This window comes from Somniosus microcephalus, chromosome 20 (genome assembly GCF_052327205.1).
Source record: "Somniosus microcephalus isolate GS21.2 chromosome 20, FLI_Smic_1.0, whole genome shotgun sequence".
Taxonomy (NCBI): Eukaryota; Metazoa; Chordata; class Chondrichthyes; order Squaliformes; family Somniosidae; genus Somniosus; species Somniosus microcephalus.
In genome coordinates this window covers 68,306,275-68,333,748 of record NC_141006.1, presented here as the reverse complement: position 1 = coordinate 68,333,748, position 27,474 = coordinate 68,306,275, and the positions used below count along the sequence as shown (strand labels likewise).

General features: G+C 44.2%; 2 protein-coding genes across 3 annotated transcripts in view; one reads left to right on the top strand and one right to left on the bottom strand.

Annotated features, from left to right (window-relative positions):
• Positions 1-26,964, top strand: part of sync (syncoilin, intermediate filament protein) — a 73,222-nt gene extending 46,258 nt beyond the window's left edge. The window contains exons 2-4 of the mRNA XM_085962935.1: positions 13,456-14,235; positions 21,900-22,024; positions 23,960-26,964. Coding sequence (XP_085819061.1) covers positions 13,462-14,235; positions 21,900-22,024; positions 23,960-24,056 — 996 coding nt within the window. The 5' untranslated portion in view covers positions 13,456-13,461 and the 3' untranslated portion in view covers positions 24,057-26,964. The remainder of the gene's footprint in view (positions 1-13,455; positions 14,236-21,899; positions 22,025-23,959) is intronic.
• LOC147103380 (histone-binding protein RBBP4) overlaps positions 26,134-27,474 on the bottom strand; it is a 39,591-nt gene continuing 38,250 nt past the window's right edge. For both annotated transcript variants that reach the window (XM_085962933.1, XM_085962934.1), the window contains one exon: positions 26,134-26,609. In XM_085962933.1, the coding sequence (XP_085819059.1) occupies positions 26,544-26,609 (66 nt within the window). In that variant the 3' untranslated portion in view covers positions 26,134-26,543. The remainder of the gene's footprint in view (positions 26,610-27,474) is intronic.

Genomic DNA, 27,474 nt, shown 5'->3' with positions numbered 1-27,474 from the left:
AAGGCCCGCTTACATTCATCGCTCCATTTCCATGCTACTCCAGTTTGTAGCAGGGCGTTCAGTCGGTGCAGAATTGTGGACAAATTCGGCAAAAACTTATGGTAGTAATTCACCAATCCGAGGAATGACCTCAGTTGCGACACATTTTCAGGCGCTGGAGCCTTAACTACTGCTTCAATTTTGTCAGGGGACTTCATCAATCACGTGGCCACAATACGATATTTGTTTCTTAAAAAACTCGCACTTGGGGCGATTGGCTCGTAGCCCATGTTCTCTTAGTCTAGTGAGCACCTGCTCTAGGTTGGCAAGGTGTTCACTGTCATTTTCACCTGTCACTAGGATGTCGTCCAAGTAACACTGAGTCCCCGGAATCCCTTGCAGGACTTGTTCCATCGCTCTTTGCCATATAGCCGGAGCTGATGCTACTCCGAATACCAGTCGATTATACTGGTAAAGACCTTTGTGAGTGTTTATCGTGAGATATTTCCTAGAGGATTCTTCAACCTCCATCTGCAAATATGCTTGCGCTAGGTCAATTTTTGTAAAACGTTTCCCTCCAGATAGTGAGGCGAAAATATCTTCTATCCTCGGAAGAGGATACTGTACTGTGTGAAGGACTGGGTTCACAGTCACCTTGAAGTCCCCACAGATGCGAACCTTCCTTGGCTCCTCAGACTTATTGTTTAACGTTTTCTTCATGACAGGAACGATGGGTGTCGCCCACTTGCTCCAGTCTACCTTAGATAACACGCCTGCATTCTCCAGATTCTCCAGCTCTGCCTCGACGGCTGGGCGAATTGCATACGGTACCGGTCTTGCTTTGAAAAACTTGGGAATTGCATTCTCTTCTATTTTTGTCGAGGCGGTTACGCCTTTAAGAGTTCCCAGTCCTTGTTGAAATACCTCTTTAGCGTTAGCTAAGATTTTTGACAATCGTCCAGGTATGACGTCGTCATCCTTTTTACCAGCCACAGTCAGTGCCTGAATGGAGTGCCAGTCTAAACGTATCTTTCTGATCCATTCACATCCCAATAACGGTGGTCCACCATCTTGCAGTATGTACAGATACAATTTCTGTATTTCCTTGCCGTTGTATTCGACAGGCACCCTTATTTTCCCTCTGGGGTATACTTTCTGCCCCGTAGATGTCTTCAAGACAATGGATGTGTCTTTCAAGGGTATGTGTGAGAATAGCCACTCGTAGTCTCGTCGATTCATGACGGTCAGGGCTGATCCTGTATCCAATTCCATTTTGAGTTGGGACCCTGCTATCGTGAGGGTGACCCAAATGGTTCGGTGATCCTCTTTTGCGATTACGTTGTGTAGTTTGAGACAGCTTAGTCTCTTGTTCCCGGATTCACTATCGCTCTTCTGGTCTTCGGAACTACTATCCGTCATCTTTTGTACTTTCCTGTACTTTTCCTTAGTAGTCTTTTTGTTGTCGTTAGTCTTCTTCCCGGACCTGCAAACTCGTGCAATGTGTCCCATCTTTCCGCATTGCCTGCATGTTTTGTCCTTGAACCAGCAGTCCTTCTGGTCATGGGTTGTTCTGCCGCAGCGATAACATTTTTCAAATCCCCGTGTCATTTCATGGGTGCCGTATTCCTGTGGCTTTTGCTGTATTTCCGCAGCTCCCCTTGCTGCTGCTTCATACGATACTGCCACGCTGAAAGCCTTATCTAGCGTCAGCTCTTTCTCTGAGAGTAACCTCTTCTGGGTTCCTTCACTCAGGAGTCCACAGACAAATTTGTCCCGTAGGGTATCTGCCAGTCCTGCTCCGAACTGGCAGTGCTTTGATAGCTTGCGTAGTTCCGTAAGGTAATCAGCATTGCTCTCATCTTTATGCTGATTTCTCTTGTGGAATTTAAATCTTTCTGCTATCAGCAGCGGTGTAGGATTTAGGTGTTCCTGTAGGATATCAACAATTTCGTTAAAACTCTTCTCCATCGGTTTGACTGGAGTGATCAGGTTCCGCAATAGGCCGTACGTTCTTGCGCCCATTAAGTTTAGTAGTACCGATGCCTTTTTCTCATCGGCTACTTCATTTGCCTTGCAATATACTTCGACTCTTTCCACATACGTGGTCCAGTCTTCTATTTCATTATCGAAGGCAGTGATATTGCCAGTCTTCGGCATCTTGGAGATCTAAGATGGCACCTCCCGCGCTTTGCCTTCTTCCCCGATTGAACAAAATGGCGCCTCCCGCGCTTTGCCTTCTTCCCTGCTGGATTAAGATGGCGCCTCCCGCGCTTTCTGTCTTTTCCGCTGCTGCCAACGCTGTTGCTGGTGTTTTTATGCCTTGATGGCGACGCCCTATGGTCTTTGCACGCTTCCCCCCCCGCGCTGCTGCCAAAGGCGCTCTCCGCAGTCCCCGTGGCAAACTGCAGCTCCTCGCGGCTTTCTGCGCTTCTAATTTCTTTTTCTTTTATTTTAATTACTGTTCCCGTCGTCAGAGCAGACCCTATGGGACACTTTCCTCCCTCTTCTTGGGTCTGTACGCTGCCCGGCTTCGTAGCACCGGCCGTGCCCTGTGTGCTCCACCCTCTCTCTCTCTCTCCTCTTCCCGACAACGCTGCTCGGCCCCGTTGAAAAGCCACCCGATCGAGCTCTAGCCCGCCGCAGCCCAGGAAGGATCAGTGTACTACCTGCCACCAGCCCGATTAGCTGGAACACCATAGACTGGAGAACCAAGCCCAGCTCTCGACAGCCTCTCCTGCAAATCTTCGAATTCGATGAATCAGAGGGCGGTTGCCCACAGTTGACGCCCGTTTCTTCTGTTTGTTTTTTCTTTTTGGATTTCTTCCTTCTGGCTTCGACCTCTAATAACTTCGCTTCAGGGATGGATCCCCGTGAGGTGGTGCAGAACTGTAGGTAAGTTCGGATCTGTTCGTCGCCAATGTAATGTCCGTGTGTAATTGAGACACGGACTGCAGAAGTTGGTTATAACAGGTGTTTACTGAATGGAGACAAAACTGGAACTACTATACAAAGTTACTACACAGGCTTATATACAGGGGTGGTCACTACTGGTACTGCAGTATACAGGGGCTGCAGAATATAGTTCCTTCTTAAAGGTACATACACTACACTCTGTGTTCCCATAACTCTGCCCTCTTACACATCGCTCACTCCCTTTCACCCCACCATTGCCGGCCGTGCCTTCAGCTGTCTAGGCCCTAAGCTCTGGAATTCCCTCCTTAAACCTCCCTGCTTCTCCACCTCTCTCCCTCTTTAAGACCCTCCTTAAAACCTACTTTGTTGACCAAGCTTTTAGTCGCCTGTCCTAATATCACCTTGGCTCAATGTTATTTTCATAGAATCATAGAATGGTTACAGCATAGAAGGAGGCCATTCGGCCCATTGAGCCCGTGCCAGCTCTCTGCAAGAGTGCTTCTCTCCCGCCCTTTCCCCATAACCCTGCAAAATGTTTTCCTTCAGGTACTTCTCCAATTCCCGTTTAAAAGCCACGACTGAGTCTGCCTCCACCGCCCTCTGAGGCCGTGCGTTCCAGAACCTAACCACTCGCTGCGTAAAAAAGTTTTTCCTCACGTCGCCTTTGGTTCTTTTGCCAATCACCTTAAATCTGTGTCCTCTGACCTCGACCCTTCCTCCAATGGGAACAGTTTCTCTCTCTCTACTCTGTCTAGAGCCATCTTGATTTTGAACACCTCTATCCAATCTCCTCTCACTTTTCTCTGCTCTAAGGAGAACAAGCCCAGCTTCTCCAGTCTATCCATGTAACTGAAGTCCCTCATCCCTGGAACCATTCATGTAAATCTTTACTGCACCCTCTCTAAGGCCTTCATATCCTTCCTAAAGTGCAGTGCCCAGAATTGGACACAATACTCCAGTTGAGGCCGAACCAGTGTTTTATGAAGGTTCAGCATAACTTCCTTGCTTTTGTACTCTATGCCTCTATTTATGAAGCCCAGGATCCTGTATGCTTTTTTAACCGCTTTCTCAACCTGCCCTGCCAACTTCAACGATTTGTGCACATACACCCCCAGGTCGCTCTGTTCATGCACCCCCTTTAGAATTGTACCCTTTTGTTTATATTGCCTCTCCTCATTCTTCCTACCAAAATGTATCACTTCGCACTTTTCTGCTTTAAACTTCATCTGCCACCTGTCCGCCCATTTCACCGGCCTGTCTCTGTCCTCTTGAAGTCTATCACTATCCTTTTGAGTCTGATTACACTCCTGTGAAGTGCCTTGGGACACTTTCCTATGTTAAAGTTGCTATATAAATGCGAGTTGTTGATGTTCAGGGGAAGAAATAAATGATGTGGAATCCTATTGCTAAAAGTCAAGGTGGACAAAAGTTGCATGAAGCACAATTAGTGCAAACAGGAGTTACTGACTCCATTAACACAGCCAACTGCATTCAGTTTGGGTCCATCCATCGAGATTGAATTTCCTTGCCCTCTGCATTTACTTGTTCCTGAATCAGTATGTTCAGAGATAGTTATTGCTTGACACTAGTGCTGCATTGAATACGTTAGGGAAGAAACCTGTAATGTTCCTACAAATTAGCAGTACTGTAAATAATTCACATATTAATTTTAGACGAGCTGCAAATCCTGTCCAAAAATATAATGAAACCAGATCGACACTTCAGTGAATGTGGATTTGACGTTCACAGCATGTTCTACCAAAATTAAACGGCAATGTGTAAACACGCCTTTTCTTCTAATTGCAGCTTACAAATGTTTGGTTGGAATTTGTGATAATACAACAGAAACAGCTAATTCAATAATAATTTCCTGAAGGAATAAAGCAGTATTAATCCATGAAAGTGGAGTTGAGGTCGAAGATCAGCCATGATGTCACTGAATGGCGGAGCAGGCTCGAGGGGCCGAATGGCCGACTCCTGCTCCTAATTATTATGTTCTTATGAATGTCATGCCATGGGAACCGTTAACTTAAAGTTACCATTCACAAATTATCATTTGTGGTTTGCTTGTTTCTGGGATGTTACAAAATGTCGAAAGCCCACTGGGTCCGCTGACATCAGCTTTTACTGTAACTTTCAGGAGACAAATAACATTGTTGGCAAAGAGCCTGGATTCCTTGGCACTTTGCGGAACATATTTCCACTGCTGCATAGCTGTAAAGAGTGACATCTTGTAAAATGTTATATGTAAATGGTATAGAGATGGGTAGATCACATCACTGAACACCTCACTGATCACCTCACTGAACACCTCACTGATCACCTCACTGATCACCTCACTGAACACCTCACTGATCACCTCACTGAACACCTCACTGATCACCTCACTGATCACCTCAGTGATCACCTCACTGATCACCTCACTGAACACCTCACTGATCACCTCACTGAACACCTCACTGATCACCTCACTGAACACCTCAGTGATCACCTCACTGATCACCTCACTGAACACCTCACTGATCACCTCACTGAACACCTCACTGATCACCTCACTGATCACCTCAGTGATCACCTCACTGATCACCTCACTGAACACCTCACTGATCACCTCACTGAACACCTCACTGATCACCTCACTGAACACCTCAGTGATCACCTCACTGATCACCTCACTGAACACCTCACTGATCACCTCAGTGAACACCTCACTGATCACCTCACTGATCACCTCAGTGATCACCTCACTGATCACCTCACTGAACACCTCAGTGATCACCTCACTGAACACCTCACTGATCACCTCACTGATCACCTCACTGAACACCTCACTGAACACCTCACTGATCACCTCAGTGATCACCTCACTGATCACCTCAGTGAACACCTCACTGAACACCTCACTGATCACCTCACTGATCACATCAGTGAACACCTCACTGAACACCTCACTGATCACCTCGCTGAACACCTCGCTGATCACCTCGCTGAACACCTCGCTGATCACCTCGCTGATCACCTCGCTGAACACCTCGCTGAACACCTCGCTGATCACCTCGCTGAACACCTCGCTGATCACCTCGCTGAACACCTCGCTGATCACCTCGCTGAACACCTCGCTGAACACCTCGCTGATCACCTCGCTGATCACCTCACTGATCACCTCACTGATCACCTCACTGAACACCTCACTGATCACATCACTAACCTGAGCTCAGTTCAATAATGCACAAATATTAATTGGCAAACCAACATAGATGATACAACAACAACTTACATTTATATAGCATCTTTAACGTAGTAAAGCCTCCCAAGTATCTTCACGGGAGCGATTATCAAACAAAATCTGACACCGAGTCACATAAGGAGATGTTAGGGCAGATGTCCAAAAGCTTGGTCAAAGTGGTAGATTTTAAGGATTGTCTTAAAGGAGGAGAGAGAGGCGGAGAGGTTTAGGGATGGAATTCCAGAGCTTAGGGCCTCGGCAGCTGAAGGCACGGCCACCAATGGTGGAACGATTATAATCAGGGATGCTCAAGAGGCCAGAATTAAAGGAGCGCAGATATCTCAGGGGGGTTGTGGGGCTGGAGGAGATTAGAGAGATAGGGAGGGGCGAGGCCATGGAGGGATTTGAAAACAAGGATGAGAATTTTGAAATCGAGGCGCTGCTCAACCGGGAGCCAAAGTAGGCCAGCGAGCACAGGGGGTGATGGGTGAACGGGACTTGGTGCGAGTTAGGACACAGGCAGCAGAGCTTTGGATGAGCTTAAGTTTAAACTTTAAGTTTTGCGATAGCTGTGGCTCACTGGGCAGCACTCTCGCCTCTGAGTCAGAAGGTTGTGAGTTCACAGTTCCACTCCAGAGACTTGAGCACAAAACTCTAGGCTGACACTCCAGTACAGTGCAGTACTGAGGGAGTGCTGCATTGTCGGAGGTGCCGTCTTGTGGATGAGATGTTAAACTGAGGCGCGGTCTCCCTTCTCAGGTGGACGTAAAAGATCCCAGGGCACTATTTCGAAGAAGAGCAGGGGAGTTATCCCCGGTGTCCTGGTCAATATTTATCTCTCAATCAAAATCACAAAATTAGATTATCTGGTCATTATCACTTTGCTGTTTGTGGGAGCTTCCTGTGTGCAAATTGGCTGCCGCGTTTCCTACATTACAACAGTGACTACACTTCAAAAAGTACTTCATTGGCTGTAAAGTGCTTTGGGACATCCTAAGGTTGTGAAAGGCGCTATGTAAATGCAAGTCTCTTTCTTTCTTTTTATGCAGGATGAAGATGGAAGGCCAGTCAGGCCTGCGTTGGAATAGTCAAGTCTAGGGATAACAAAGGCATGGATGAGGGTTTCAGCATCGGATGAGCTGAGGCAGGGGCAGAGACGGGCGGTGTTACGGAGGTGGAAATCGGCGGTCTTAGTGATGGAGCAGATATGTGGTCGGAAGCTCATCTCTGGGTCAAATACGACACCAAGGTTGTGAACAGTGTGGTTCAGCCTCAGACAGATGCTAGGGAGAGGGATGGAGTCGGTGGCTAGGGGACAGAGTTTGCAGCCGAGGACCGAAGGCAATGGCTTCGGTTTCCCAATATTTAGTTGGAGGAAATTTCTGCTCATCCAGTACTGGATGTCGGACAAGCAGTCTGACAATTTAGAGACACTGGGGGTGTCAAGAGTGGTGGTGGTGAGGTAGAGCTGGGTGTAGTCGGCGTACATGTGGAACTTGCCGTGTGTTTGGTCTCAATCTTAGTGTGAAAGAAGTCCACGAGCTCCTTGCACTTGTCGTTGGAGGTGAGGGTGGAGGAGGCGGGGAGAGGGGTTTAAGAAGACGGTTTGCAGTTGGGAAAAGTAGTCGGGGGTTATCTTTGCATTCCAGAATGATCCTGGAATAGTGAGCAGTTTTGGCAGAGGAGAGCAGGACCTGATTGTGCTTTATGTGATCCAGCCAGATCTGGCGATGAATGGCGAAACCGGTTGTCCACCATATCCGTTCAAGTCTGTGTCCCATTAATGTAATGCAGTAATGCCTTTATCTAAAGTATAAATCAAGATTTAAAAAATTAGATTAACTGAGCAACCTGCAATGTTTTTAATTTGTTTTTGCACTTATACAATAAGGTGCTTCACAGAAGAAAAGTAGGAGGGGGAAGCCGATACCAAAGAGTAATAATGGAAAGAGTTAGAGGAAGTGACCAAAAGCATGGTAAAAATAGATAGGTTTTGAGCTGGCTTTTGAAGTGGGGAGAGAATTAGAGAGATGGAGGGAAAGAGGCAAGACGTTGGAGCAGCGAAAGGGGACGGATGCACAGTAAGGCCAGAGTCAGCAGAGTGGAGGCAACAAGCTGGGACACAAGACTGAAGGATGCAGGGACAGGGTGGAATGAGACTAAGGAGGGAGCCTGCTAATTGTGTTAATTAGGCAATAATATCTTGGCAGAGACTTAGAATTTAATTTTTCTGATTTTTAGATGAGAATCTATTGCAAGTAATATCTTCTTAAAACAAATGTCCTTAGTTTTCTCCCCCTACTCTCCAGATTCTCACTGCATGAGACTCCGGGGTTGCCAGACTTCCTCCAGTGCCTCACCTAAGTGAACATTCTTTATGTATGAGCCTCAACAGTGAGCATCGGCAGATACTTTCACCTTGGGGAGAGGGAGCATCACATCCCAATCCTATCCCTCTTGACGTCCACATATTTTGAAAGAAATCCTAGCTAATCTGTCATCTCGCTAGATCAGGACCACAGACGACAATTGTACAGACAAGGAATTGAACCCACTGTTGTGTATGTAACCGTTTACCTTTAAGGGAACTATAGAATGTGACCGTTCGCCTTTAAGAGCACTACTTTAGGGTGGCACTATTTATTGGCTCATGTATACTGTAATACCGATAGTGACCACACCAGTATATAAGGGTTGTGATACGTTAACTAGAGCAGAAATCGCCCAGACCACTGAATAGTAAAGACCTGTTTTGTTTGTACTTCTAAAGTCTCTGAAGTTATTTACTGCACAACCTACAGACTTTACAGTGGCGACGAGTCCGATCGTACCCTGCGGCAAGACTAACCAGTAGCAGAGAGCTTCAAAAAGAAAACACGAGTCTCCGTCTACTAAAAGTATAGTACTTACTGGAAGCTGGAAGATTAACAGCAAAGCTGCGGCAGCAACAGGCACAGATTACCCTGCTACCACATCTTGAGCGAGCCAATCAGCCTAAAACAAGGCGGCCGAAGAGACTGTGAGTAGTTAAAACAAATAAATTTTAAAAAAAACGGGGTAGAAGTATTTGGAGGAGAAGGGCAAAGCATTCGGGTCCAACGGCGTCGGGTGACAGCCGGACCGCGGGCAATGTGAGAAGCCGTGCAGCAACCGCTGCCACGAAGCGCTGAGCCTGCGAGTAGGCGCGGGAGTGTCAGAGCCGAGAGCCGCGCGAGCGGGGGAGCCAGAGCCGAGCGGGAGGCGTTGCAAGCCAGCGATCGCATCTCCAGATAAGGGCCGAGAGCCGCGAGAGCGATCGGATCTACAGATAAGGGCCGGCAGCCGCTTCGCGATCCAGCGATCGCATTATAGATAAGGACCGCACTCGGGCTGACAGACGGCGTCGGGGGACCGGGTGAAGACCGCCAAGCGCGGGAAAACCGCCATTGAAGTGGGCGGGGAGAGCGAGAAGCGCGGGGAAAGCCGCCATTTTTCGGGGAAAACCGCTGAAGAAGAAGGAAGAAGCGGGAAACCGCCATCTTGGAAATTATTAAGAATTTCAGAAAAGTAATAAGATTTTTCAGAAAGGCTGGGGTGTTCTCAAGAAGAGAGAAGAAAATTAATAATAAGTAAAGTAATACTTGTACTGTTCTCAAAAAGAGAAGAAGATGCCTAAGCGAGGAAATATTAATGACTTTAATGCAGAAATAGAAGACTGGGCCACGTATGTGGAACGCATAGAAATATATTGCGTAGCCAACGAAATTGAGGATGACAACAAGGCAATAACTTTGTTAAATTCGATGGGAGCAAAAACATACGGGCTTTTGAAACATCTAATAGCACCAGTTAAACCAGTGGACCAGACCTTCGAAGAGATCGTAACAGTGTTGAAGGATCACTTGAACCCCACACCGTTGATGCTGGCTGAACGATTTAAATTTTACGCCAGAACCCAGAGGCAAGATGAAAGCAATGCGGAATACTTAGTCGAACTGCGTAAGCTAGCGAAATACTGCCAGTTTGGAGGGAATTTGACAGAGGCGCTGCGGGACAAGTTCGTATGCGGCTTGGCCAAAGAAGGAACGCAGAAGCGACTTCTGGAAGAAAACGACCTCACACTGGACAGGGCTGTCCTCATAGCTTCATCGCACGAAGCCGCAGCGAAAGGAACGGCGGAAATGCAGCTAAAGGCGGCGGCACTCGGGGTGGACCAAATTACAACAAGCACTCCCAAATGCTACCGTTGTGGAAAGACAACGCACGACCAGAATCAGTGCTGGTTTAAGAACCAAGAGTGCAGGAAATGTGGCAAACTGGGTCACATCGCGAAGGTATGCAGGTCCAGAAAGAAGACCAACAAGCAAAGGAAGCCACCACCACAAGGAAAGTACAACAAGGTGCATCAGGTGGCTGAAAAGAGTTCAGACGAACAAAATTCAGACTCAGACCCAAACAGCCAGGAGCTGGATAGTCTGAGAATCCACCATGTGGGTAAAGTAACTGATCTACAGTTGATCTGGGTCACACTAAAAATAGCGGGAGTCCAAGTACGAATGGAGCTGGACACGGGATCAGCTGTATCCGTCATCAACCAAAAGGACTATCACCGGCTATTCTCTCACATACCCTTAAGAAATACCAAATTCGTATTACAGACATACACGGGGCATCATGTATACCCCCTGGGAAAAATACGAGTCAAGGTGAGAGATAGGGGTAAAGAACACCCACGAATGTATCTGTACGTACTACCTGAGGGAGGACCACCACTTCTGGGACGGGAGTGGATCAAGAAAATAGACATGGAATGGCACTACCGACAAGCAATGACGAGTGAGGACTCGGTGCAGACAAGCAGCTCAGACTCCGAGCCGGAAGACGATAAGTCCAGCTTATGTATGAAAAACAAGATTAACATGAACTCACGGACTAAGGTTGGGAAATCGATGGCGTGCATAAAGACAGAGAATTCTGAGTCTGTTCAAGCTACAGACAGATGCATTACGGAGGAACACCGGGCTAGAACTCAACGTTATGTCAAAGTACAACGACAATTAGAACAGTTGAGTGCCCATCTCCTACAAGAGATGGCAAAGGTGAAAAAGTTCTGGGACACCGAATGGGAGTCCCTGGAAAGACAACAGAGACAGCTCGCTCAAGCAGAGAGCGACCATAGAGCCATCGTGGCCAAGTACCAATCACATCTCCCTGAGGCTGTTCAGGAACTAGAATATACACAGAACGATCCAAAGGAAGAGGAATCTTCAGGAAGTCAGGATGGTATTCCAGTTCACCTCTACGACTTGTTGCAAGCAGAGTGTAACGAGTTGAAAGAACAGTATGAACAGGCTCGGACTACAATCCTGGAAGGGGTTAACTTGGCAACTTCCGAAAAGCTCGTGTTAGTGAAAGAACATGAACGACTAAAGGTTGACCATAAGCAAGAATTACAAAGTCTGCAGGAAATGTTTGATGAGCTTCAGGCCAAGGCTGACTCATCGTTAGGGATTCAATCCATAGGAAAAAAATTAGTGGTGGAAGACATACCAGAACAGGGAATACAGGATGTCCAAGAACTCGTTAAATTATTAAAGGAAACACAAAATAAATATGAAGCGGCAATGGCCGAGGTCCAACGACTTGAAGAACAGATGCAACTGGAAATCTTTTCAGTGGAAGAAAAGGGAACTGTAAGAAACACAGAGACCGTAAGAATGGGCCATGAACATGAGCTTAAATCGTCAGAGGAGAAGGGTTTGGAGCTCTCAAAAGTTATTGAAATAGCCGAGGTTGCAACACAGACTGAGAAGATGGCAGCAGAGCAACCCTTAGATACCAAAAGTACGCTGACTCATGTCAAGGTTGAACAACAGAACGCTGAAACAACTGCTCCGGTAGAGGGATTGAATAGTCCGATCAATCAATCTCCAAAGGAAGTTGAAGTATTAAAATCACAAATGAGGTCATTAGTAAACAACTTGCTGAAAGCCCAGAAAAAGTTAGAGGAAGCGGAACACGTGAAGAAGTCTCTTCAGGAAAGATGTCTGGATTTGGAACAAAAGCTGGCTGACGTCCAGCTGGGTAGGGAGGACATAGAAGACCCTCTCGCTGGCCTAGCTCAGGACGACTCCGAATATTACTATGTCCTGTCCTGCCCAACTTGTAACTTCGACTCCCACCATACAGAAATCATGGAGGAGCACCGAAAGTCTACGGAACATCGGGAGAAGGTGGCTCTACTACGGAAAAAGGAGGAAGAGAAGGAGGAACTGCGCATGCAGCTGGCAGCTGACAGTGGAGCCCAGAGAGTCTCCAAGAAGCAGAAAAGGAAAAGTCGAAACAGAAGATGACCCATCGGAACCATTATTACCTCTACCAGATCACACACGTGGTCCCTCCGGACGGAGCCAATTCAGTTCGGAAGTTCAAACTGTTAAACCCATGGAAGGACTATTGAATGAGTCACTCCAGCAATGTGAACCGACTACACCACAGAGACTGAATCTATGAACTGTTTTCCACAGAGACTGAATCTGTGATCTGTTTTGACATGAAGTTATATATGTTATTATGTTATGTTAAACATGAAGTTATATGACGTTGACTCCATCGAGAGTATATCTGTAAATTGTTATATGACGTTGACTCCATCGAGAGTATATCTGCAACCTGTTTATATAAAATTGAAGATTGTATGTTTAACGGGATTCTGTAAGTAATAAGCTAGGAAGGGAGGAGTGTTGTGTATGTAACCGTTTACCTTTAAGGGAACTATAGAATGTGACCGTTCGCCTTTAAGAGCACTACTTTAGGGTGGCACTATTTATTGGCTCATGTATACTGTAATACCGATAGTGACCACACCAGTATATAAGGGTTGTGATACGTTAACTAGAGCAGAAATCGCCCAGACCACTGAATAGTAAAGACCTGTTTTGTTTGTACTTCTAAAGTCTCTGAAGTTATTTACTGCACAACCTACAGACTTTACACCCACGACCTTCCTGATTGGCATAGCTCAGTTCCACACTGATGGATCTTAAAGTAGGAGAGGGATGCGGAGGGCTTTTGTCCATGGTCCTGAGAATAGGTGGATCTAGTGGATGGAGGGCAAGTCCACTCACCTGCTTGTTTACTTGTTGGTGACCTGAGGTTTTACTACATTAAAGGTGCTATATAAATGCACGTTGTTGCTGTTGTGTGCAGTATTAATTGTACTCTCATACATGAACAATCACAACAATAATGTTGCATATTTTGGATGGGATGTTTTTGATATCAAGTGATTCCTACTTTACTAACTGCATAAACTCTAGTCAATGCAAGCGAATTATTTCATCTCTCTATGATCACAGGATACAATGACTGAGCTCGAAGAGGACTCTCCCATAGACATTATCAGGGCTGTTGATTCATTGCAAGCAGTAGGAAAACTCTTCCAGAAATGTATACATTGTGTGGAAGAGCTTCTGGAAGAAAGGGAGAATCTTATCAAAGAATTAATCTTCATGAAAGAACCACTGCATAAAGAAATTGGAGATCTGAGGGCAGAACTGTTGAAGCTTTATCAAACTAAATCAAAGACAGAGATTGAATGTGATAACTTCAAAGAAGAAATAGCATGTACCAAAAAAAAACTGTTTGAGATCATTAAAGCCCAAATGACTTGTAAATATAAACTGGATATCAAAAAACAAGACCTTCCCCGAATTACATTGGAACAGGAAGTACTAGAATCCAAAGCACAGGTACTTTCTGACGAACTGGCTGTGCTTAAAAATCACTGCCAGGAAGAGATAAGCCAAATGATCCCTCAGCTGGAAAATAGTCAAAACACGAACGATATACTGTCCCTAGCAGAGAGCCGACAAGTACATGCAGAATTTCAAAGCTTTTTAGTGGAGCAGCGGCAGTGCTTGGAGAAATACTATGAACCTAAACTGGAAAAGCTCACGAGATGGAGTAAGGCCGGGGCTGAATCACTGCAGCACGCACAGCAGGAAATCAAATGCTTCACAAAACAGCTGCAACCACTGCAGGAGCAGGTGACAAAGCTAAACACAGAGAGGCGGTGCCTTGAGCAACAGTTGCAATTTATGCAGAGAAAATGGGCTGAGGATGTTCTTCAGTATCAGGTAAAGAGACTGAATATTTTTAGAATGGTACTAGTAGAGAGCTAAGCCAAACATTCCACAAACATTCTCATTTTAATTTAAGTTTGTCTTTCCCACTTTAATACCTAACTCAGATCTGTAGACTTAGAGAGCGAGCACTGCATCTTCTATACATACAAGTTCTTTCTTCCTATTTTAATTTTTTTCCATTGTACTCTTCTCGTTTTTTCTTTTTATTTCTATTTTTTATTTTGTACAGACAAAAATAAAAAATTGCAAATCCCGAGAATCATAAAGGCCCAGATTTTGCGGTCAGCAGCAAAGTGACAGCACTCACCGCTGACTTCGAAGAAAGCTGCCCACAAAGATCTAGCGATCTCTGGGGCGTCGATTTCACCTTTCCCAATGTTCATTTCATTCTGGCGCCATCTATAGGGGATCTCCAGCACCCAGCAACAGTAATGGCATCAAGCAGGTTAAGCAGCCAATCACATTGAAGAATTTTCACAGACAGCAAACCAAGAAGTAAAAAGCACTGATTAGCATTTACTTTTTAATCATTTTATAGAGAGTAAAATAAAGATTGGGACATACACATGGGATTAAGGTAGAAGCTGAAATATCATAAATAAACTTAAAAAAAATAAGAAGTTTTATTATTTTAAAAACGTATGGGAATTTGTACCAAAATGGATAAATTTGACATTCCACAAATATAAAATTAGTTTTTCAGGGACAGAGAGATTGTTCAGCAGTAATTATGACTTAGTACACCATTAAAAACCTAGTTACACCTCATTCAGCAAGGCTTAACTTTTTCGGGGTTTTTACAGCAAGATTAAAACGTTAAAAAGTGGAGGTTGACGTCACTTCAAGTGATTTAAAAAATTTCTATCTGCAAGGACTTTAACAGCACACCCTATGGAGGAGCTGGGAATCACTGACAGCAACTTCTGGATTTCCACATTTGAATCAGTCCTGTGAAGGGTCTGCACCCAAAACAGTATTTACAGAGCTACTGTGTATTTTCAGCATTTACTGTTTTTATTTTTGCTTTTTCATTTGTATTTGTAGATTTAATTATGGGGTTTGAACAAATGGACATTGAATACAGAAGCAAGGAGGTAATGTTGAATTTGTTCAAGAGATTGGTTAGACAACAGTTGAAGCATCGCATGCAATTCTGGGCACCCCATTGTAGGAAAGATATTAGAATCATGGAAAGGGTACAGTGAAGATTCACTAAAATGAGAGACTATAGTTATGAAGAAATGTTTAAAAATTAAAGGTTTTTTGCCCACTGGAACAGATAAGGTCAAGGGGAATTTAATAGAGGTGTTCAAAATAACGAAAGGTTGTGAGAGAGTAAACCGTAAAAGATTGTTCCCACTGTGCAGTGGGTGCATAAACACAGGCTTAATCAGGAAGAATGAAAAGGGAAGTTAGAAGGAAAATCTTCGTACAGAGGGTTATTAAACATGGAATGCTTCACCATGAATTTGCAATATTATATCATTTAACAAAGAATTGGATAAGTAGTTGAAAAAGAAGAATATAAAGGGATATGAGGAAAGAGCAGGGACATGGGATTACAGTCAATGGCTGCAGTTCAGGAGTTAGCACTGTATCAGGCACAGTGCACCAAGAGGCTTCCTTGTGTCTGGTAATTTCTATTAAATTTCAGTTCCATCTAAAAAAAAACCTCATCTTCTGTTTTCATCACTTGTTCTTGAATTATCTCATCTGTTTTGATGAACTTTCTTGTGCAGTATATCGCTCTATTATTTACCTTTGCAGGTTTGCCTTAGTGTGATTCCGCCATAGATAATGCATCACTGTTTTTCTTCATAATCCTTATTTTCGCCTGTTCAAACATTTCCTGTCAATTATTCTCAAAAGTATGGCATAGAATACTTTGGGCTGGATTTTCATAAGGTGCGGGTTGGTGTCGTGTAATCTGCATTTCGTGTTATCCACACGAATCTAATTCGATGTGGGAAATTGATGCTATTTTAACTAAATTGCCAATTGAGTTCTAGCGTGTGGGAACCCATGGCAAATGAGTTTCTCCAGTCTGAAAGTCGCCTCCGATTACATCATCATTGCTGCTGCATTTAAGGTCTGCAAGAAGCCTTGCTTCTTCTGCAGACTGCCAACATTTTGGCATTTGCTGATACACTGAGCTGAGAGCAGAATGGCCACAGAAAGACCGAGGTCTGCACCCCGTTTCGACGAAGTTGCCCTGCAGGCTTTAGTGGAGGGAGCAAGAGCTCACAAGGAGGAGCTCTTCCCTTCATCAGGGAGGAAGAAGCCTCCCCAGCAGACAAAGGCTGCGTGGCTGCAAGTGGCAGAGGAGGTCAACTCCTTATCGGCTACCCGCAGAACCTGGATACAGTGCAGGAAGAGATTTCATGACCTTCAGCGCACTGGAAAAGTGAGTATGAATTTCCCATCACCCTCAATCTGATCCCCATTGCCTTTCCTCACCAGCACTCAGCCGTAGCAATCTCTTCCTCCACATCCCACTTGACACTGACATCCATGCACCCTTACCCATTCCCTCTCTCTCTATGGTCACATTCACCTAACTATTCGACTATGCAGCCCTCACACTCCCTATCCCTCTGATGTTATGAAAACAACTGACAACACACAGGGAGGGCCCTTGATCTTGCCACCTCACTCCATCTTTGTCTCCTTCTAAGCATCTATGCTATGGATTCTCTACACTCACTCCTTCATTCTCACTCAACCTCCACTTGTCTCCCTCATTGCAGGAAAAGAGAGCTCACAATAAAAGAGAACGAGCGAGGACAGGAGGAGGGCCACCATCAGTAGCCCACCTCACCCCTTGGGAGGAGGCGGTCCTGGAGGTCGTAGGACGACGCGCATGATCTTATTGAATGGCGGAGCAGGCTTGAAGGGCCAAATGGCCTATTCCTGCTCCTATTTCTTATGTCTTCTTGAAGTCTATTACTATCTACCGAAGCGTACGAGAGCATGGACCTTACACTAAATATCCGTAAGACAAAGGTCCTCGACCAACCTGCCCCCGCCACACAGTACTGCCCCCCGATTATCAAAATCCACGACGAGGCCTTGGACAACGTGGACCACTTTCCATACCTCGGGAGTCTACTGTCAACAAGGGCAGACGTCGATGACGAAGTCCAACACCGCCTTCAGTGTGCCAGTGCAGCCTTCGGTCGCCTTCGGAAGAGAGTGTTTGAAGACCGGGACCTCAAACCCGGCACTAAGCTCATGGTCTACAGAGCAGCAGTGATACCCGCCCTGCTGTATGCCTCAGAGACACGGACCATGTACAACAGGCACCTCAAAGCACTGGAGAGGTACCACCAACGCTGCCTCCGCAAGATCCTGCAAATCCATTGGCAGGATAGGCACACCAACATCAGTGTTCTTGCTCAAGCCAACATCCCCAGCATCGAAGCTTTGACCACGCTCGATCAGCTCCGATGGACGGGTCACATTGTCCGCATGCCCGATACGAGACTCCCAAAACAAGCGCTCTACTCGGAGCTCCGGCACAGCAAGAGAGCCCCAGGTGGGCAGAGGAAACGCTTCAAGGACACCCTCGAAGCCTCCTTGAAAAAGTGTAACATCCCCACCGACACCTGGGAATCCCTGGCCCAAGACCGCATAAAGTGGAGGAGAAGCATCCGGGAAGGCGCCAAACACCTCGAGTCTCTTCGCCGGCAGCAAGCGGAAGCCAAGCGCAGGCAGCGCACGTCAACCCAAGCACCCCACCCACCCGCCCCTTCAACCACCGTCTGCCCTACCCGTGATTGAGACTATAGGTCCCGCATTCGACTCATCAGTCACCCGAGAACTCATTTTTAATGTGGAAGCAAGTCATCCTCAGTTCCGGGGGACTGCCTACGAAGGAGAAGACGACTATCTTCCTCACTGTTTACTACACTTCCAAGTTTCGTGTCATCTGCAAATTTTGGCATCACTCCTGTATCTAAGGAGGATTGGAAGATTATGTCCGGCACCTCTGTAATACCTACTCTTACTTCCCTCAGCAACCTAGGATGCATCCCAACCGAACTGGGTGACTTATCCACTCTAATTACCTAGTACCTACTCTTTATCTATTTTTATCTCATCCAGTATTCCATAAGGTGCTGCATAAAAGGTTACTGCACAAGAGAAGAGCTCACGGGGTTGGGGGTAATATATTAGGCTGGATGAGGATTGGCTAACTGACAGAAAACAGAGTCTCGGAATAAATGGGTCTTTTTCAGGTTGGCAAACTGTAACTAGTGGGGTGCCACAGGGATCAGTGCTGGGGCCTCAACTATTTACAATCTATATTAGTGACTTGGATGAAGCGACCGAGTGTACTGTTGCCAAATTTGCTGGTGATACAAAGATAGGTGGGAAAGCAAGTTGTGAGGAGGACACAGAGTCTGCAAAGGGATATAGATAGGTTAAGTGAGTGGGCAAAAATTTGGCAGATGGAGTATAATGTGGAAAAATGTGAGGTTATCCACTTTGGTAGGAAGAATAAAAAAGCAAAATATTATTTAAATGGAGAGAGACCACAGAATGCTGCGGTACAGAGGGATCTGGGGGTCCTCGTACATGAAACACAAAAAGTTAGCATGTAGGTACAGCAAGTAATTAGGAAGGCAAATGGAATATTGGACTTTATTGCCAGGGGGAATGGAGTATAAAAGCAGGGAAGTCTTGCTACAACTGTACAGGGTATTGGTGAGACCACACCTGAAGTACTGCGTACAGTTTTGGTCTCATAGAAACATAAAAGATAGGAGCAGGAGTAGGCCATTCGGCCCTTCGAGCCTGCCCCGCCATTCAACGAGATCATGGCTGATCATCCAAACCCTAGCATCCAGTCCCTACAGCCATCCCACCCAAGCCCTATCCCCATAACCCCACGTATTTAATCTCCACTAACACTAAGGGCCAATTTTTTTATCATGGCCAATCAACCTAACCCGCACATCTTTGGACTGTGGGAGGAAACCGGAGCACCCGGAGGAAACCCACGCAAACACGGGGAGAATGTGCAAACTCCACACAGTCACCCGAGGCCAGATTTGAACCCGGGTCCCTGGCGCTTATTTAAGGAAGGATATACTTGCATTGGAGGCAGTTCAGAGAAGGTTCAGTAGGTTGATTCCCGAGTTGAAGGGGTTGTCTTATGAGGAAAGGTTGAGCCTATACTCATTGGAGTTTAGAAGAATGAGAGGTGATCTTATTGAAACATATTAAGATTCTGAGGGGGCTTGACAGGGTAGATGCAGGGAGGATGTTTCCCCTCATGGGGGAATCTAGAACTAGGGGGCATAGTTTCAGAATAAGGGGCCACCCATTTAAAACGGAGACGAGGAGGAATTTCTTCTCTCAGATGGTCATGAATCTTTGGAATTCTCTACCCGAGGGAGCTGAGTCATTGAATATATTCAAGGCAGAGATAAACAGATTTTTGAACAACAGGGGAATTAAGGGTTATGGGGAGTAGGCAGGAAAGTGGAGTTGAGGATCTTATTGAATGGCGAAGCAGGCTCGAAGGGCTGAATGGCCTACTCCTGCTCCTATTTCTTATGTTCAACCTCCTTGGTTACCATAGCTTTGGCAAAGTCCTCTTCCTTGGTAAACACCACGGCAAAGAACTCATTTAGCACCTCAACTATGCCTTCTGCCTCCAATAATTCCCCATTTTGGTCCCTAATCATCCCCACTGCTCCTCTGACAAAACCTTTTACTGTTAATATACCTATAGCAGACCTTTGGATTCCCTTTAATGTTAGCCCCAATCTATTCTCGTACTGTCTCTTTGCCCCTCATTTCCTTTTTCACTTCTCTGTACTTTTTATATTCAGCCTGATTCTCCCTTGTATTTTCTGCTTCATTCTACTCTGCACCTCCTTCGTCATTCAGGGAGTTCTGGCTTTGGTTGCTCCCCTTTTCCCCCTTGTAGGAATGTATCTCCCCTTCTCTGCCCTTAACACAACCACTGCCCCAGTGGGGTAGTTAAAGTCTCCCATTACTACCACTCTATAGTTCTTGCACCACTCAGTAATTTCTTTGCAAATCTGCTTCTCTATCTCCTTCCCACTATTTGGTGGCCCATAAAATAATCCAAGTAGTGTAATAGCTCCTTTATTGTTTCTCAACTCCAACCAAATAGATTCTGTCTTTGATTTCTCAAAGACATTTTCTCTTTCAAGCACTGTAATATTTTCCTTAATCAAAACTGCTACCCCTCATTTTCCTTTCCTATCTTTCCTGAATACCTTTTACCCAGGAATATAAAGCATCCAATACTCCCCTTTTTTGAGCCACATCATCATATTCCCATGTGGCTATTTGCGCCTGCAGCTCACCAACCTTATTAACCACACTTTGTGCATTTACACACATGCACTCCAAACCTAACTTAGACCTTTTTGTATTTTCTATGATCCCACCTAATTCTGTATTATTTCTAACTCTTGTCTCTCCCAGTCCTCTGTGCACCTTGTTTCTACTTTTTAATGCTACATCCTGGTGCCCACCCCCTTGCCGAATTAGTTTAAACCCACCCCCACACTACTAGTTAACCTGCCCGCAAGGGTATTGGTCCCAGCTCTGTTCAGGTGCAACCCGTCCATCTTGAACAGGTCCCTCCTGCCACAGAACTGGTCCCAATGTCCAAGGAATCTGAAGCCCTTCCTCCTGCACCATGTCTCTAGCCATGCATTAACCTGCCATATCTTCCTATTTCTACTCTCTATATCTATATAGAGTATTACTAATGGAAATGTTACTGAAATCTTGCTGCAATTTGCCATTTGTTATTGATTTCAAAATTCTTATCATCTTCAACTACCTCCATAGCCATGGCCTTACCCTCCCTATCTTTGCAATTTCCTCCAGCTCTACTTCCAACAAACTTGCCTCTTCTACCTCTGGTTTGCTGAGTGTTTCCCCATCCCTCTTAAAACTGTCATGACACAACTCTCCCCAGTTTCCTGCTCAAAACCACCTCATCACCTCTGCCTTCAACCATCTCCCCATATTTCCCCCCCCATCACCACCACCCGCTCCCACAACCGTGAATTGCTTGGGTTGTTTCGCTACATTGAAGTTGCTATATAAAAGAAAGATTTGCATTTATATAGCGCCTTTCACGACCACTGGACGTCCCAAAGCGCTTTACAGCCAATGAAGTACTTTTTGAAGTGTAGTCACTGTTGTAATGAAGGAAACGCGGCAGCCAATTTGCAATCAGCAAGCTCCCATAAACAGCAATGTGATAATGACCAGATAATCTGTTTGTGATGTTGATTGAGGGATAAATATTGGCCAGGACACCGGGGATTAACTCCCCTGCTCTTTGAAATAGTGCTGTGGGATCTTTTACATCCACCCGACGGGGCAGATGGGGCCTCGGTTTAACGTCTCATCCGAAAGGCATCACCTTCGACAGTGCAGCACTCCCTCAGTACCACACTGGAGTGTCAGCCTAGATTTTGTGCTCAAGTCTCTGGAGTGGGACTTGAATGCAAGTTGCTTTGTTAATTCAAAAGACAGGAATTTTCTTAAAATGCACCTTTACTATGAAGGTCAAACTACTATTTCTGTAACACTTATAGAAGCATGCTGCAAAAATGTTTTAAAGTACCTTCTCTAATGGACATTTATAAATCTAACAGGGGCAGAAAAAGGAGCTGGAAGTAAAAGTCAGGATCTTGAAAACCGAGCTTGCACTGCAGAAGGAAAAGAATGACGACATCAAGTACTTGAAAGAGAGCCTATCTGAGGAATTATCTGTTTACAAGTAAGTGCTAAATCTCTTATTTAAAAGTAGCTGCAGTTGAACAAACATGTCAAAGCAATGCCCGCTTAAGAGTTTTGAAAGGTCTTTACTATCAAGGTAAAAGATTTTATAGTGGTGCTCAAAGGTTACAAGTGCATGATCACTGCACAGTATTACATCAACCAATAGAGTGCATCAGGAAAAAAATGCCTCCCCCCCCCCCCCGCCCCACACAAAGCTGAAATTCTATATTATCGGTGACATTCTGAGCAATTAAATAATGGCATTTTAGCCTCATCTATTAATTCTTTGGCTGATTCATTTAAATTAGGCTCAAGTTTCAACATGCATTGGCTGAATTTACACAATAGAGGCATTACATTACCTCTAATAGAAGAGGACTTGTTTACAATATTCCTTTCTAACTTTAACTCAGGAAAAACTGTTTGTACAAACATCAGCAAAAAGCTGTTAGTAAAGACACAGCCCAACAGAGAACTGAGTTATGCAGAACAGAGAAACCCCAGATTTGATGTAGACTACAGATTTCAGTCGGGAGACTGCAATTGGCCTCTATGCCATACACACGCCTAGTTTCTGGGTTTGGGGGGGTGGGGGACCAGCTGGGGTGGCCAGTCCTGATCACTAACGACTAAACCCCGCTGAAAAGTGCATGTGTGGAGAAACATGAACTCAGCCGCAATGCCGCAGAATAGCCGGCCAATGCTCAATGTATAGACTCCTGCATCAGGAATGGCAAGTTGTGCAAGGTACCTGAAAGGTTGCTACCACCTCCAGCAACCAAATATTAGCAGCAGTGGGGCGATTGTGGGCAAAGCCTCACTCAAATACCTAAAATTCACCATGGGACTCTTTACAATGGTAAAATGTAGAGCAGCCTCATTATTTGCCCCCAAATCATCAGTTGAAAAATCAGATGCCCTGCAAATCAGTCACACAAGGGAGGGAGTGCGATTTTCCAACCCACACCCACTGCATGCCTCACAAAATTGTGGCTCATGTTCAATTGCCACAACTTCTGACTCAGGCGAGAGTGCTACCAAGCTCATACTAACCCCAGCGCTTTGCAAGGTTTTAGAAAGACATAATCGGGTGCTGCATGAATGCAAGCCAGATGCAAAAGATTACCTTTGAGCAGTAGATTCTATAAACCAAATAGATTGCGATAGCTTTAGACGCTCAGTTAACAAACCACCGTTTACAAGATTAACTTAATTACCTTTTATACAAATATCAAGTTTGACAAAAGTGCTTTGTTTCCCCCAGTGTTCAAGCAACTGGATGTGTTTTAAATTTTAAAAACTAGACAATGGTCACTTGAAATGTAATGAACAAGTGTTATGGGAAGTTATTTGCTGTAAACTACAATTCCTTTTATCAGTTAGCAGAATTTTAGTCATCAGGTACTGGAGCCATTGCTCGAATCTGAAACGTTTTTACTGTGTACCTATACTTCAAGGAAAAGACAAAAACAGAATACCAAAATTAGATTCACTATAATCCTATTCCACACTGGTTTCATTCAGGAGCCAAATTTTCTAATGAATATTAATTTCAACAGCTTCACAAGCTGTAATTTTTTTTTTTTTTAAACACATCTTTAGGACTTCCCAGTAGCTTACCAGGGAAAAATACAGATTGTTACCGACCAGATAATGTCCCAGTCAATCCCAGATCTTTGTTCAATTGGCTATTAGCAACAATGGAGGCACTGCAATTGGAGGGAGGGAAATCAATCACTCAATTATTATTCAGTGAACTCTGACAAAAGTGTCAGTGGCTCCACTGTGATCTCCCCACCCCCCAAGGAAACTAGAGGAGGATAAGAGGGGGAAGGAGAGTACAGGGGAGGAAAGAAACAATATGATTCTACTAAAATATTTCAATTCTACTTTCCCTTTGAAAAATTTCTTGACAATGTGTTTTTATTTGCAGGGAACGTTTAACAGCATGTGGAAACCTTATTGAATCTTCAAACAAGTTAGATTTGAAGAACCAAAGTGAATCAGATGGTTTTGAGACCGTTCTTTAAATATCAAAAAGTGATCACATTCATTTTTTTATTAAAGTGAGAAAGGTACTTGCTTAAATGACAATAGTCCAGATACACAAGGGGATGTGGTACTTGAAAGTAGAGATTTTTTGTAACTTATTTTCTTTCAGATGTTAATAAAAACAATTTTTAATTAAAAACAAGGTTTTGCCATTTGCAGCAAGATTGAATATAAAAACAGATCAGTAGACAACACTTCTGAATAACCAGCAAAATCCTCCCTCCGATCCAAGGCCAGAATTTGCGGTGGGTAATAACGGCAAACTTGGTGTTGGCTGTTATTACCCCATTGAAACAGACTGTATCATCAGGATTTAGCATATGCTCTTTCTAACATGGAAATCCTGAAGTTGCGGTCATTCGCTGCTCTGATATTGGCTGCGCTGTACCCCACCCCCCCCAAAATTGCCGGCAATCAGTGATACTGACAAAAACGTGGGCTTTTCTGTGGTAATAGCGCTGTTAAATACCCCACTAAAAGTTAGGCCTTGTTGGATTAGGTGTTACTGGGGTTTTAACGCCATATTGGTTGCTAAACAAATGTGATCGCATGGAAAAAATAATTTAAATTTTGTGGAATGTCAAATTTCTCCATTATGATAAAAATTACAATTAAGAAACTTTAAAATGTTCTCAAATATTTTTTCAAAGCTTGTTCACATTTATTTCAGGTTTATTTTTTCCCCATGTGAGCCCAATCTTCATTTTTTTCTCTAAATGTCCAAATGAAAGCAGCTTCTTCACTTTATGGTTCCATGAGAATTCAGCATTGTGAGTGGCTGTTTCGACAGCTTGTTGACATCACAGCAGATCGCGGTAGGGATTCCCCATTAGAGCGCAGTAATCACTTATGCATCGAAAATGGCAAACTTCTCACGAGAGATCTGTGGGCAGCTTTCTTCGGGGCCAGCACCAAAAGCCTTTGCTTCGCCACTGACCACAACCTCCAGGCTAATATATTGGCCTTGTAGAGGGTGTAGTGCAAATTCACCAGAATGATACCGGGGCTAAAAGGGTTAAATTAGGACATGTTGCATATACTAGGCTTGGTATTCCCTTGATTATAGAAGATTAAGGGGTGATCTAATTGAGGTGTTTGAGATGATTAAAGGAGTCGATAGGATAGATAAGAAACGATTTTCTCTGGAAGGGGAGTCCAGAACAAGGAGGCATAACCTTAAAATTAGAGTTGGACCGTTCAGTGGTGATGTCAGGTAACACTTCTCACAAAGGAAACGCTGTTGAGGCTGGGGGTCAATTGAAAAACATCAAGACTGAGATTGCTAAGATTTTTGTTAGACAGTATCAAGGGTTACAGAACCAAGGCGGGTAGATAGAGTTAAGATCAGCTATGATCTAATTGAAGGGCAGAGCAGGCTCAATTATATTTTTTTAAAAAGGTTCGTAATTAAAAAGCGTAGATGAGCAGTAGTTTTTAGGATGGTACTTAAAATTAAGATAACAAGTAGGAAAATGAATAGCAGGTGCAGCTTTAAATAAATTGTCAAACATCACATCAAGGATAGACGGACTCTGCATTGAGAAGCAAGCACACCCATCACACTGATATCTGTAAATAAATACCAGTTTTCTTAAAAGCATTATTAAAACACCCTTTACCTGCAGCACTTTCATAGTGGGTATATTACATAGCATTATAAATCGAGGGGAGTCCATGATTACTAGTCGATTTGAAAAAAGGTCCTTCAACCAGTAGGGAAGCAAAATTCCTGATTAAATTGGATTGTGATGATTTTACTTGCTATTTATCAATCTAACCAAATGAGGTGCGTGTAAGGCCCTCACTGGCAGATCACTGCAATCTGGTGAAAAACAAGCCATTCTTTTTTGTTGAGGAATTTCAAGCCAAGGGTTTTGTCCCATACAAAAAGGTGGTCAGAGAGCGTTTTACTCATCAACCTAATGTAAAATTCAAACCCCATTTTCTGTAGGATCTTTATTTATAATGAATCACTACATCAAGACAATTTAATAAAAGACAGGTGAAGAAATCCACATGTAATATTTTGTGTAGAAAAACATCCATTTTATTGGGACTGGTGCACTTTTTTTTATTTAATAAGACCCTCTCATAGAGAATATTCAATTGGTTTAACTGACTTGTATCTCAAAAGAAACAATGAGCACAACACACTGCAGCATCCAGATATTCAAGGGTAAGCCTTTAAATATGTATTGTACACAACAGGACAACAAGCTGCTTTCCTTTCTATTAGCCAAATAGAAATGCAGACATGTCAGCAAATTACTGTGATGGCCGCAAAAATGGGGCATGGGCGTGTGGGGTAGAAGCAATCATAAAAATTTAGGTCCTTACTGGAGGACATACATTTTATCCAAACTCCCGCATTTGGAGAAGGTGGTTATACACCAACCAGCTCTCCCAAAACAGCATTAGCAGAATTCATGTCTGTGTAGAAAAAGTATGTTTGAAAACTCGACAGACTATGAGCCTTGGCCTTCCGGATCAGGGGCTCCCTCAGGATCTTCGTCATTGTAAATATTTTCAGCCTAGCAGAAGAAACAAATAGTTTATTTAAAAACTAAAGCAGCACTAAAATGTGTAAAAGCACGAGTACATAGCAGTTATGAAGCAAGTATTGTTTGAAAATGTCATGGACTAAAAAACCCCACTGCCAGTAGAACAAGCAAGACAGACCCTGTTCCATTCTGCTTCAAGAATTGAAGCACGAGAGAAACAGCAATAGGCCACCCAGATGGCCTAATGAGCAAAAGCACTTTGGTGTGTGTCACTAAGCCACATTTTATTCCTGGTCTGTTTTAACAGATTTCAGCTAGGGTTATAGTAAATGTACTATAAGCGACCTCCAAATTGCATGTTTGGGGGGGGGGGGGGGGGGGGGGGGGAGAGAAAGAGAAGAGAAAGACAGGAAGGAGGTCAGCCAGGGCACCTGTGTAAAATCATCCAGCTCTCTAACCAGGAGGAGAGAACTAGCAAAAAAAGTGAAAACTGAAGTAATTTCCTGTGATTTTTTTTTTTTTTTTAAATGGCAGTTTGAATGGAATGATCTTCCCAATGTTATATTTGAATCAGGTCACTTTCTGTATAGTAAATGTACAAGTTAGACCATAGGAATGCAAATGTGTAATAGGAAAATACACAAATTGACAGTTTTATACATTTTTAGCAGCAGAAAGAGTAATCGGTCTTGAACTATTTCCCATTATACATTAAAAATTGGCCAGACACACAAATACAAAAATCGGCAGCAGCATCAAATAATCAGTTCAAAAGTATGATTCACCCTGTTACCAGTTCAGATGCACACAGACAGCTGTAAGTATACAGTCAGAGCTACAATTTAAAAATTTGATTGCAACCAACTGAAACTGTATCTGTATATGCATACTGCAC